The 14,575-nt window shown below is 42.1% G+C and overlaps 1 protein-coding gene across 1 annotated transcript; it reads left to right on the forward strand.

The window, feature by feature from the left end:
• The first annotated feature begins 227 nt into the window (after positions 1 to 227).
• On the forward strand, positions 228 to 9,219 carry LOC123029924 (vomeronasal type-2 receptor 26-like). The gene is made up of 4 exons (XM_044443361.1): positions 228 to 506; positions 2,452 to 2,679; positions 4,734 to 4,865; positions 8,332 to 9,219. The coding sequence occupies exons 1-4, from the start codon at positions 228 to 230 to the stop codon at positions 9,217 to 9,219; spliced, it is 1,527 nt and encodes a 508-aa protein (XP_044299296.1).
• Positions 9,220 to 14,575: the final 5,356 nt, after the last annotated feature.

Here is a 14,575-nt window from a genome sequence, read left to right on the forward strand (position 1 = left end):
ATATTGGAGTAGGATCTATTTTGTGATAATCTCTATATGCATTATGTGTGGGGAAGGTGCATTTGGGAAAATGGGAATCATCACTGATGAAAAAAGAAGTCAAAATGACTAATGATTGAGATAAACAATTCTATATATGAAGATGGACCCATCACTATGTATGCCATTCCATATTTTGCACCCAAACATTAGAGTTGAAATATTCTCATTGCAGTTCTGTGCCAAAGATGTACCAGCACATCCTGGCCTTGTCCTTTGCTGTAGACGAGATCAACAAGAATCCCAACATCCTGCCAAACCTCACTCTGGGCTTCCACATTCTTAATGGCTACTACTTTGCGAGGATGACATATAAGGCCTCCATGGGCATCCTTTGCACATACCACAGTTTTATGCCCAATTTCAGGTGTGGTGCTCACAAAAAAATAGCTGCGGTCATTGGAGGACTTGTAACTGAAGTCACTGAAATTATGGCCATCACCACTGCCATGTACAAGATCCCACAGGTAGGTTATTTCCATGGAATTTTGGAAATTTCATGAGACAGAAGTAGACATTATCTCCTAATCAATCTGTACTTTGATGCATTTAATTTCAGCTCACTTATGGGTCCTTTTCCCCAGTACATGGTGACAAAACACAATTCCCCTTTTTGTACCAGATGGTGCCCAGGGAATCCCATCAGTATCTGGGGGTTGTGCGCTTACTTCAGCATTTTGGCTGGACATGGATTGGGCTCCTGGCAGTGGACGATGACTATGGGGACATGTTCTTGCAGACCATGATCCCACTGCTTTCCCAGAATGATATCTGCCATGCCTTCATATTTCAATTACCAAAGCAGACTTATTTAGAGGAGTATACAGGCCGGCTTCTACATCTGGTGGAAAACTTTCCCATTCTCATGGAAAGAAAAGTCAGTGCTTGTTTTGTACATGGAGAACCCCCATCCTGGCAGAATTTGAGAATGATGATGTCAATGGCACCATTTTTCGGTTTGCCACCTTTGGGGAAAGTGTGGATTGCAACATCCCAGTGGCATTTTGAATCTCTCTCCTTCCAAAAGATGTGGGACATCCAACATTTCCATGGTGCCATATCTTTTGCTGTTCACTCTGGACAGCCACCTGGATTTGAAACATTTCTTCACAGTGTAAGGCCTAACTGGAGGAAAGGAGACATGTTTGTTCAGGATTTCTGGGAGCAGGCCTTCAGCTGTCGAGTAGGCATCCCAAATGTTAAAGGGGAAGGAAAGGCATTGTGCTCTGGACAGGAACGGTTGTGGAACCTTTCAAGCACTTTCTTTGAAATGAGTATGACTGGGCACAGTTACAATGTCTACAATGCCGTGCATGCTGTGGCACATACCTTGCATTCCATCTACGCATCCAGAAAGAGATGGGTAGAAGCAGGGAGGGCAGCACTTCAAGAAACAGAAGCATGGCAGGTGGGTACAAGCAAAGGACACAAATCACTTTGAACAAATCTTAGGGTTTACTGCAAAATCATTTGACCTAATTCCTCAGCCTAGTGGTAGACTGCAAGCCTTTGCTGTGGCAGATAGGTCTCAAGTCTTGTACACATCCAGGTCCAAGCACCTAAGCTTGCTTGGAGAGAGACTGTAATTTTAGATTGGGTAGCCAGAGCTCTTAATTTCATTTTGGGGGTTCCTCCCTCCTGGTTTCCTTAGCACAGCAGGATAGCAGGTGATAGAAGGCCTTCATGGAGCATCCTATGACAGGAACAATTGTGGGAGAAGGAGTGGCAAGATTCTGTCTAGACTCTGCTGAGTAGCTGAAGGATATGATCTCAGATTTTGAATACACAGCATGGCAGAGAATTATGTGATTTTTCATTATCACATGGTCCCACCTATATATAATCAAAAGGAGAAGGGTTACAGCTTAGCAAAATGAATTCCTTACTGCTGTGATTGGACTCATGTATATTCAGAACCATCTCAAATCTTCAGGTCTAAATACTTGCTTCTGCTCTCCTTCAACTCCCTGCTTTAAAAATGTTTCTTCAGCAGTGGCCCAGGGAATGCTACTTGCAGAAGTTGGAGTTTTCTTCAGAGGAAGGAAGTAAGGTGGTTCAGAGAGGTTGAAGTATCCCTAAGTTATATTTTCTTTCTCCATGGAGAACCTGCCACACAAGAGGTATTCAGGGCCAATTCCTTTACAAAGCCTCCTTATACAAAAGGATGTGGTCCATAAAATCCCAGAGGGGTGGTACATAGGAAACTGACTGAAGCTTATTAATGGCAGCAGAAGGCCTCTCGAGGGTATGGAAAGCATCATGCCAGCCCTGCTATTCAATCTGTCTTGAGGAAAGGCCAGTCCTAATAGCAGTTTTCATGTTGATTTATCAGACTCCTGTAAAATTCCTTGTAGATATTTCAGCTCTCTGTTGTACCTTTTCTTCCTGCTTCTTTTACTTTCTTAAATTCAGTTACATGGTATGCTACGGAAACTGACATTCAACAACGGTAATGGAGACCTTGTGAGTTTTGATGAAAATGGAGAACTGGTGACAGGTTTTGATGTTACAAACTTGGTAACATTCCCCAACAACTCATTTGCTAGAGGAAAGATTGGGACCCTGGAACCCCAGGCTCCTCCAGGGAAAGAGCTGACCCTCGAAGATGATCTAATCATGTGGCACAGAAGTTTTAACCAGGTCAGAATAACATGCAATTGCACAAAGCCCCTGAACTCACATATGGGAAATATTCCAAGAAATGTCCCTTGATATGTGCGTTTCATTCTTACTTGGCTGCTCACTGGCATCCCCTCACCTTATAAATGCCCTGTGCTTTCCCTGTGTAGAAGAAAATGTGGAAATCTAACTGGAGTTTGTCACATCAAATTTTCCATTATTCTAAGGAAGGTATCCAGGGATGACATTGCTGAATGCTTGATGTTTTCAGGTCTTCTGCTCCCTTCTCCACTACCTTGCAGCCTTCTTTTCTAGAGGTAGTAGCCTCCAACGCATGTTCATCCATCCTTCGTTCCGTCATTCTATCCTTCCTTCTTTTTTCCTTTCTTTCTTCATTTCTCCCTCCCCCCTCCCTTTTTCTTCTTTCACTTAATTTTACTTTTTGGATGACGACTTTATGGCATCACATTTCTAGAATGGGTTAAATTGCTGCAAGTTAGTTATGCAATTCCTGTATAGCTCAGCACTGCAGCTGGAGGTGGGGAGAAAATAGATGTAAAGGAGTTCATCTTCATTGCACAACAAATCTCTGAAGCACAAACTTTGGCCAAGTTATGCATCAAAAGAGAGAAACAGCCCAAAGCTAGCCCAGTTTCCATTTCCACCCCAATTAGAGACTGGTCTGATACTAAGGAAACCTTTCCCTGCAGAAGTGTCTGTTTCGGTTCATGTAAGTCGAGTCAAAGGCAGCCCAATTCTCCATATAGATGTCCGCTCTCAATTTAGTCCAAAATTCACCCAAAGAATTGTCATAGAATCACTTCATTCTTATTTAACAAAACAGAAATGTATTATTTAAAATTTAGTTTGGGGTGTGTGGGGGATTTTTTTGATATAGGAATTCACACTACAAACAAGTTTAAGAAAAGCTGAATCAACCTGTTCAAAAACATCCAGGTGCATTTCATTGCTGCTCATTCTTACAGTATTTGCATTAAACACACCACACTGATTTTCAGTCTATTTAGTCTCCCAAGCATTAATTTGGAAGGCTGGATGGGAGAGGCCCAGATCCTGCTCTGAAACCAGTATGCAAGATGGACTCCCTCATGCTCCCATTTCCAGGATGGTCGGTTCTGCCATCACCACCAGGACAGCCTGCTCTTGGATGAGCTCATGTAGCAATGGGCAATTATAGAATAATGGGGGCCTGGAACATCTAAATCCCTTTCATCAGAAGCAGGATCCATTGAATGGTGGCCATTCCTGGTAAAAAGGTATTGTAGCCTAAATGATAAAAGAGAAGCTGACACTTAAGTACAGCAGTAATACCTGAAGAACTCCTGCAAACCATCATTACTTGGAGCTGAAAATGATCAATAAACAATGGAGAAAAACTGTTAATTATTTTATTACATTTGTATATCAAAAATGCAGTGGCATTTTGAAATTCCATTGAGCAGAATAGACTTTCCATTCTTTTGCAATAGAATCATATCTTTCTTATTATTGTTAAACATAGCTTTAAAAAACCTGAATTATTGTATGAAGTGTATAATTTCTGAGAATAAATCACACTTTGGTCATTCAGGAATGTTTCTGACACTGACTGAACAAGTAGTGATACTATTAGTTGATTCTTCTTCACTGAAAATTGTATTTTATTTGGTAACTTGCTTTTCTTTACTTTCTTTTTCTAAAGGGAATGCTTTTACTAAATAATAATTCCTGAATTTTTTGATGAGGAAATTATTTCTTACCTAAATCAAAAAACAAAAAACAAAACCAACCCACCATGACCTTGGATCACATCAATCATGTGGGGTTCTTGTAAGCAAAGTTCTTCTCGTCATTGTTCATGAGTAGTAATGAACTACAGTAACAGCTACAATACTGATTACTGTTTTGCATTTTATATGTGTCCTACAAGGAAGTACAAACTGTCTGTTACACCCAAATAACAAAGAGTAAACAAAGCACTTTCATCACACCATGCTGGGAGAACTTCTATTAAGATGAGACAAGAGTAGGATCTAATTTCACAATGCCCATCTCCCTTTTGTGTTCCTGTATAGGTGGTGCCCATTTCCAGATGCAATGACTACTGTTCTCCTGGTTTTGTCAGGAAAAAGAGAGAAGGAGAGAGATTTTGCTGCTATGACTGTGCCCCATGCCCAGAAGGGATGATGTCTGGCAAGAGGGGTAGGAATCTTTTTGTGCTATATTTTGTCAAAGTGGCCAAAAATTAAATCCAGACTCATCTGATCAGTATTCTTGTTTCATATACATACCTTTGCAAGTGATGCATATTCTGTCATGGAGAGATGTCAAAAAAATCTTGTAAGACCCCTGTAGAGCAGTTAAAAAGAGATTGGTAAATGCACTGATGTGAAGGCTGGAACTATACTGAAAAAGAAAAATCTATTCCTCCAAATATTATGCTTGACCTCTATGATGTATGACTGTGTGTGGGCAATCAATGCCCACACACAAAATTATTTTGTCCTTCAGCTTGCTTAGTGAGATTCCTATACAAAGAAATGCAAGAAGAGGGACTTAGTGGCCCCATTGAAAGCATCTGGCTTAATTTAAATGGACAAATTCTGCCAAGCATAGCCCCTCCAAGAGATTCCTGACATGTGTTGCTGACAACCTTCTTCAGCAGAAATTAGAAAAAGGAACGAGAGGATCAGTTATCCTCGATTTAATACTAACTAATGGGGATGGCCTGGTGGACAATATAACAACAATGGGAACTCTGAGGGAAAGTGACTATGTGATACTTGGAATCTCAATTATACAGGAGACAAAGGGTAACTGGAGCAAAACAGGCATCCAGGACTTCAAGAAAGCCAACCTCAACAAACTCAGAAAAAGGATAAGTGAAGTGCCATGGCAACACACCCTTAAGGAAAAAAGAATCTTGAGAGGTGATTCCAGAGAGGTGGGGAATCTTGAAAAAGAAGATTCTCAAAGCACAACTATGAACAATTCCAACAAGAAAAAGTGTAGAAGACAGCAGAGGAAACCTATGTGACTCCACAAAAACTTAAGTGAAAGCCTGAAAGAAAAATGAACATGTACAGGAAGTGGAAGCAGGGCCAGGCCATGAAGGAAGAATTAAACAAATAGCAAGGAATTGTAGGAATAGCACCAGGAAAGCTAAAGCAGGAAATGAACTGAGAATAGCAAGGGATGCCAAGAGAAACAGGAAAGCCTTCTTCAGGTACATCCAGAACAAAAGTCATGAGAAAGAAAGAGGAGAGTGTACAGCCACTTAAAGTGTATTGCAGAATGCTGACCGATGAGAAGGAAAAGGCAGAAGTGCATGGTTTTCTTCTCTCACAAGGAAATCTACCTCCAAGCTGAAAGTGAGAGAGATGGCTGCCCAGATTCATAGACAAATGGTCAAGGAATACCTAGATGGAATAAACATTTTCAAATCTCCAGGGCCTGATGAACTCCATTCCAGAGCCATGAAAGAGATAGCAGAGGAACTCTCAAAACCACTGGTTGTTACCTTCGATAAGTCTTGGAAAACAGAAGTGCCAGACAAATGGAGAAGGGCCCCTATCTTCAAAAAGGGGGCAGGGAATGAACCTGGGAACTATTGTCTGACATCAATCCCTGGAAAAATTCTGGAGCAAATTATTTAAAAAGAAAATGCAGTGATAAATGTAAACAAACATAGATTTATCAAAAACAAATCTTGTCAGACTAACTTAATCTCATTTTTTGACTGGATAACCTCCCAAAGGAACAAAGGGAACACTGTGGACATAATCTACTTAGACCTTAGCAAATCTTTCAACATAGTGCCACACAACATTCTGATAAACAAATTAGGAAAAAATGACTAGAGGGAAAAACTATTAGGTGGATCCAAAATTGGCTGCAAATTGGCTCTCAGACACAAAGAGTGCTCAACAATGGCACCTTCTCAGATTGGATGGAGGTAATGAGTGGGGTGCCATGCCATTCAGTCCTTTGCCCAGTGCTCTTTGACATCTTTATTATGTGATTTAGATGAGGAAGTACAAGGAAACATCATCAAAATTGCAGATGATACAAAACTGGGTGGAATAGCAAGCACCCTAGAAAACACAGGGAAGATCCAGGGCAATCTTGATAAACTTGAATAGTGGGCTGAAAGCAACAGAATGAGATTCAGTAAGGACAAGTGCCAGTTCCCCACCAAGGAAAAAGAAACCAAATACATCAATACAATGTGGGGAATATGTGGCTCAACAGAACTGAAAAAGAAAAAGATCTTGGAATATTTGTGAACATTAAGCTAAATATGAGCCAACAATGCGCTGCAGCTGCCAAAAGGGAAAATGCTATTTTGGGATCCGTTAACAGAAGTATATTTCCAAATCACAAGAAGTAGTTGTTCCCCTATACTTTTCTCTAGTAGAAAAGTAGACCTCACTTGGAACATGGTGACCAGTTTTGGGCACCGAGATTTAAGAAAGACACAGAAAAATTAGAAAGCATCCAGAGGAGGGCAACAAAAATTATCCAGGATTTGGAAACACTGCCCTTTGAGGAGAGACTGAGAGAACTGGGCATGTTTGGCTTTGAGAAGAGAAGACGGAGGGAGGACAAGTTATCACTCTATAAGTACCTCAAGGGCTGTCACAAAGAGGTAGGTCAAGATCTCTTCTTGCTGATAACAGAGTATATGACATGGAATAATCAATTCAAGTTGAGATAACCCAGATTCAGGCTGGAGATCAGGAAAAGCTTTCTCACTGGCAGAGCAACACAACAGTGTAACCAGCTGCCTAGGGAGGTGGTGATCTCCCACACTAGTGACCTTCAAAAAGAAAATGGACGGCCATATGAGTGGGGTGGTTTAACTTGGTGTCCTGCAACAGAAGGTGCCTGGACATGATGGCCTTCATGGCCCCTTCCAAATCTACTATTGTACGATTGTATGATTTTTATCAAAGGGCAACCACTTTTAATCACTTCAATCCTGTATGTATTATATGAATCTGAACTTACCACTTCCATGAGAGACGACTGGAAGTACTGCTGCCTGCTGTGCTGTTGCGGGGTTGAGGGACCTGAAAAGGGCATTCAGCAATACTTTTTTGAAGAGTAAATTCCGAGAATGTCAGTTTATGCACAGGATACAATGATCTTACCTTCTTGGCAAACAATGCTGAAGAGATTTGAAGAGATTACAGCCCTTTTCAGGCTCCTGCTGTTGTTCAGAAAAGTGCAGTAGTACTAAAGCAAATACCTACCTCCCAGCTGAGAACAATTACCAAGGCAGGGCATTAGGTTTAAAGGATCTAGACAATATGGCCCACACTGGGCCTCCCAACATCTCTCCATTGCCCTTTATGTACATTTCTGAAGTTCACTATAAATCACCCCAGTGAACCTGACAAATTATCTCAATGGTAGATAAGAAGGACCCTTCCACATCGCATATGAAAGGAGCAGACGGGCAGATGCATGCAAACACCAGGAAGAGAGAATGCATGCAATGAGATCTTAATCATCCACTTTGAGGGCAAGTACTGAAATTCTTAGCTGATATTTACACCAGATCCATATAAACTCAAAAAAGTGTTTGATATGTATATGGATACCTTTTCCTCCAATACATTGTTTCAGTTCCTGAAACCTTAGAGCAGCATTTCTTTTTCAGACATGGATGCCTGTGTAGAATGTCCAGAAGATCAATATCCCAACATGAAACACAATGAATGCATTCCCCGTGCTCTGAGCTACTTCTCATACAAAGAACCTTTAGGAATCATCTTTACGATATTGGCTATTTGTTTCTCTTTGATGACAACTTCAGTCCTGGGGATCTTTCTCAAACACAAGAACACACCCATTGTCAAAGCCAACAACCGGGGCCTTACCTACATCCTCCTCATCTCCCTCCTGCTTTGCTTCCTCTCCTCCTTGCTCTTCATTGGAAAGCCTGAAGAGGTTGCCTGCCTCATCCGACAAACTGCCTTTGGCACCATCTTCTCTGTGGCCCTTTCCTCTCTCTTGGCAAAAACCACAACTGTGGTCCTGGCATTCATGGCAACAAAACCTGGGTCAAGAATGAGGAAATGGGTGGGGAAAAGATTAGCAATTTCTCTTGTTCTCTCTTGCTCTTCTGTGCAGGCAGTCATTTGCACACTTTGGCTAAGTACTTCCCATCCCTTCCCAGATATGAATCGGCACTCAGCAAAAGACCAAATCATCCTGGAATGCAATGAGGGCTCAGCTGTGATGTTTTACTGTGTCTTGGGCTACATGGGCTTGCTGGCCATTGCCAGTTTCACAGCGGCTTTCCTAGCCAGGAAGTTGCCGGACACTTTCAACGAAACCAAATTTATCACATTCAGCATGGTGATCTTCTGCAGTGTGTGGTTCTCCTTTGTTCCAACCTACCTGAGCTCTGAAGGAAAACACCTGGTATCTGTGGAGATCTTCTCCATCTTAGCCTCCAGTGCTGGCCTATTGCTTTCCATTTTTCCTTTCAAATGCTATATCATTTTAATGAGGCCTGCATTAAATGACAAGGGACATCTGATGAGAATGTAAAAGCAAAAAATGTAGACCTGGGACAATCTCCTTGTCTACTCTAATACACAATTCTTTTGGCATCTCAGCTGAGTGCAGGGCCCTGATTATTATGCTGAAAAGCTCGACATGATAAGGTCCCTGAAATGAGGCTAGAACAATTAAACTGACTTAGACAGTGTTTAGTTTTGTCAATTTCACTCTCTTTTATGCAACAGTACCTTTATTCATTCGGTCTGTGGAATGCAATATTTTGAACTCCATGTTGTATTTTATTTATGAATGTGAGAAATTCTCTGTGATTCTTGTGCATTTCCATTCAGAGGTGACTGGGTTTTCACCAGTGTCTGCATGTTTGTTTCATCAACCTTTTTTGGGGGGAAACAAGAATTAACACTATTCTCTTTTTTGCACTATCCATTGGATGGAGTCTTTTATACAAACTTGCTGGTTTAGTTTTTCAGAAGTGGTAAAAGAGCATTGGAACAGGGCTATATACCTCTCCACGTATCATCCAGTCTTCAATGTGTATTCTCGCCTTTAATACTTAAGTAGCATTAGAATACAAAGGTGGTGGTTGTGTTACCGCCCATGGACACTGACAAAGGGTGCTCTGCAGCTTTGCTATCTCAGAAGATTGAATGTGCCCGGATACTGCAATGACATGAAGGTTTCCTGTGAGAAACAACACTTGCTCCATTACACTCTTCCTAAGCTAGTAAATTGTAGTGGGGCGGCATTTCTCACTGTGGTCAATTTAGCTGTTGGAGCATCATTTCCCTTTCTATAGAATACTTCAGGGGCACACAGCTTTGGTGGGAAAGGAGCTGATGCCCCTTCCATATCCTCCCTGGGTATCACATCCCTGATCTGCCAGTGAAATGTCCCTAAAGGAACCCCAATTTTGTCCACACAGGAAGGCTATTCACATGCTTTATTGGTTGTAGCAAGGAGGGTGCTGTGTCTTGAGGAGGGAAGAAAGGGTTAAGTCCTTGAGGCATGCAGAGCACAGGGACAGCTTCACGGCCCAGCTGGCACCTGGACAGGGCTGAGGGAGGTGAGGAAATCATCTAACGGTCCAAAGATTCCCAAGGACAGACACATCCCCTTGTTGATGAATTCCACCTGGGGCCCTGAGCTCATTATTGGGATGTTCTAGACACTGTCCTGTTGTATTGCAAAGGGATATCTATGCTTTGACACGAAGTCAAAACTTACATAGGCATCACCACAGCACCCTTAATAACTGTGTAGATGAATCAGTTTATCTGAACTAGATTGTGTATTTCTATTTCTGCTGTGATTATCCATATTTCTTCACTTAATTACTTGCTCTTTAAAATATTTCCCTTTTGCTAGAATATGCCTGCTTCTCACAAAAAAAAAAAAAAAAGAGAGAAGGCAAATAATGTCAGTGCATTGAATCTATACCAAAACTTCTCTGGCTATTTGTTGAACAGGACTTGGATTCCATTTAGTCTAATGAACCTCCCAGCCACTGAGAGAGCGATAGTTTCCCAGCACTATCAAGGCAAAGACTAAACAAAATAAAACTCAGCACACAGCTCTGCCTAGGAACAGATGAGGCAATTCAGGGGAAGGAGTGCAGATTGTAGGGAAGAGTATTTCTCATCCACACTGAGGGTATAGGATAGGTTTGTAAATTTATGAATGAGAATCAGAAGGAAGAGCACAGAAGCATGTTGGTGAAAACACTTCCTATTTAATATATGTGAGAATGTGAATGAGTTTGGAGAAGCATTGCCTCTGCCGCCACTGCCGCCTCCTCCTCTCGTAAATGGCCATCCTTGATCAAGCTCTGATATAATACCATTATTGGCACTCCATCTTAACAAACCTCATCTTAATGGCAAACCCTATGAAACCAACATTATCCATTGGCTTGTTTGCTTCCCTTTAATTTCTGTAGCATGTCTTCTCTCAAGAGGCAAACAGAAAGGGTATATTAGGGGAAAATATCAATTGTTTGGAAATATCCAAATTCATTATTTGTTTATGGGGAAAGAACATATAACTAAGGGGCTAATTGGCATAGATATAAAAAGAACGGGAAAGTTTAATGATTGAGACAAGCAATTCTATTTATACAGATGGATACCGCAGAATGCTTGCCTTCCCATATTTCACACTCAATAACTTAGGGTTGAATCATTCTCATTGCAGTTCTGTGCCAAAGATGTACCAGCACATCCTGGCCTTGTCCTTTGCTGTAGATGAGATCAATGGGAATCCCCGAATCCTGCCAAACCTCACTCTTGGCTTCCACATTCTCAGTGGCTACTCAATAGCAAGGATGACATATAAGGCCTCCAAGGGTCTCCTTTCCACATACCACAGATTGGTCCCCAATTTCAGGTGTGGTGCTCAGAAAAAAAATAGCTGCTGTCATTGGGGGACTTGTGACTGAAGCCTCTCAAATTTTGGCCATCATCCTTGCCATGTACAAGATCCCTCAGGTAGGCTCTTTCCATGGAATGGTGGAAATTCTATGGAACAGAAGTTGACATTACCTCCTAGTCCATCTCTGTACTTTGATGCATTTGATTTCAGATCACATATGGGTTCTTTTCCCCAGAACATGGTGAGAAAACACAATTCCCCTTTTTGTACCAGATGGTGCCCAAGGAATCCCATCAGTATCTGGGGGTTGTGCACTTACTTCAGCATTTTGGATGGACATGGATTGGGCTCCTGGCAGTGGATGATGACTATGGGACATGTTCATGCAGAGCATGGTCCCACTGCTTTCCCAGAATGATATCTGCCATGCCTTCATATTTCAATTCCCAGAGCGGACTTATTTGCATGAGCATGCAGGCTGGCTTTTAGAAGTGTTAGGAAATTATGCAGTTCTCCTGGAAAGAAAAGTTAGTGCCTGGTTTGTACATGGAGAACCTCCTTGCTGGCAGAGTCTGATAACAATGTTCTTGGCAGCACCAGTTTGGTCATGGCCACCCTTGGAGAACGTGTGGATTGCAACATCCCTATGGGATTTTGAATCACTCTCTATTCAAAAGAGGTGGGATATCCAGCATTTCCATGGTGCCATAACCTTTGTGGTTTACTCCAAGCAGCCACCTGGACTTGAAAGATTCGTTAAGTCCATAAGGCTTAACTGGAGAAAAGGAGATAATTTCAATCAGGATTTCTGGGAGCCAGTCTTCAGTTGTCGAGTAGACATCCCAAATGTTAATGGGGGAGGAAAGGCAATGTCCTCTGGACAGGAACAGTTGGAGAGCCTTCCTAGCACTTTGGCTGAAATGTGCATGATTGGGCACAGTTACAATGTCTACAATGCCATGCATATTGTGGCATAAGCCTTGCATTCCATCTACGCATCCAGAAAGAGATGGGTAGAAAGAGGGAGTTCAGCACTTCACAAAGTGGAAGCATGGCAGGTGGGTACAAGCAAAGGCGAAAAATAATTTGAACAAACAATGCTGACCTTCTCCTGTGAACCCCTCCCAAGAATGACAATCAGGAGAAAACTATCACATAATTCAAAGCAGGTTTTCTGGAACATTCTGACTCAAATATGAATGAGGCACTGCTATGCAACAAAGCTAACCATAGATGCATCTAGAAAAGGAAGTGGAACTTTCTTCCCCTCAAAAGAGGAGAAAAATGAAAAGGCAGCAGCCATTTCCCCAAATATACTCAGCCTCTATCAGTAACTGGCTTCAGGACTCAGAGAATTCACCCGTTTGTCCCCAAATTATTAAACCAAATCTTAAGGAATCCTCGCAAAATCATTTAGTCATGTTCTTCAGTCAAGTTCTGCTCTTCAAGCTTTTACTGTGGCAGATACTTTGCAAGTCATGTACAGATCCAGGTTCAGGAAGGGACAGCTTTTTTAGATTGTGCTGCTAGAGCTTTTAATTTTACTTTGAGGGTTCCTCCCTCCTCTTTTCCTTCACACAGCAGGAAAGCAGGCGATAAGAGGCCTTCATGGAACATCCTATCACAGTTACAATTGGGGGAGATGGAGTGGGATATTTCTGTCAAGACCCTGTTGGGTAGCTGAAGGTTACCATCTTAAATTTGGAATATACACCATGGCACAGAATTACAGAGGGACGTGGTGGTGGTTTTTCAGTATCGCATGATGCCACCTATCTATAATAAAAAGGAGGAGGAAGACAACTTAGCAAAATGCAGACCTTACTGCTGTGATTGGAATCATGGCTGTACAGAACCATCTCAAGTCTCCATGAGCCCAGAGCATGAGGACTAAGCCCTTGCTCTTCCTCTCTTCAACTCTCCCCTCTTACAATGTTTCATCAGCAGTGGGCCAGGAATGCTACTTGTGGGAGATATTGTTTTCTTCAGAGGACTGAGGTGAGGTGGTTCAGAGTGGTTGAAGTATCTCTAAACTATATTTTCTCTCTCAATGGAGAAACTGCCACAAAAGAGGTCTTAAGGGCCATCTCCTTGATAATACCGTTTTATGGGAAAGGATCTGTTGTGCAAAGTCCTAGAGGGGTGGTACACTGAAGGCTGACTGTGGCCTGGTAATGGCAGCAGAAGACCTTTTGAGGGTTTTGGAGCCCTTCTGCCAGCTGTGGCACTCAGCATGTCTTGTGGCAAAGCCAGTCCTAATAGCAGTATGTATAGTGATTAATGAGGCTCACATGGAATTCCTTGTAGAGATTTCAGCACTCTATTGTACCTTCCTTTCTTGCTTCTTTTACTCTCTTTAACTCAGTTACATGATATCCTACCAAAACTCATGTTCAACAACAGTGCTGGAGACCTTGTGGGTTTTGATGAAAATGGAGAATTGGTGACAGGTTTTGATGTTACAAACTTGGTAACATTTCCCAACAACTCCTTTGCTAGAGCAAAAGTTGGAAGACTGGAACCCCAGGCTGAGCCAGGGAAGGAGCTGACCCTTGAAGATGATCTAATTGTGGGGCACAGAAGTTTTAACCAGGTCAGAAGAACATGCAGTTCTGCAAGTCTGCTCAACTCACTAATGGGAAATAATTGAACAAATGTCCCTCATCTTGAAATCAGTGTTCCATAGCTACTTGGGTGGTCCCTGGAAGCATTTCACATAGAAACAAAAACACTAACCACAATCCCCTCACCCCACACTTGCCCTGTGCTTTCCCTCTGTTGGAGAAAATGTGGAGATCTAACTGGAGTTTGTCATGCCAGATGTTCCATCATTCAAAGTAAGGAAGCCAGGGATGAGATTGTTGAGACTGTTCTCAGGTCTTCTGCTTCCCTTCCCACCCTCTGGGAGCTGTATTTTGTACAAATTGTACCTTCAGGTGGTGCAGTGGTTTAAACTGCTGTGTTACTGGGCTGGTTGATTGAAAGGTCGCTGGTTCAAATCTGCACAACAGGGTGA

Source organism: Varanus komodoensis, unplaced genomic scaffold, assembly GCF_004798865.1.
Source record: "Varanus komodoensis strain SLA01 unplaced genomic scaffold, ASM479886v1 scaffold412, whole genome shotgun sequence".
Lineage (NCBI taxonomy): Eukaryota > Metazoa > Chordata > Lepidosauria > Squamata > Varanidae > Varanus > Varanus komodoensis.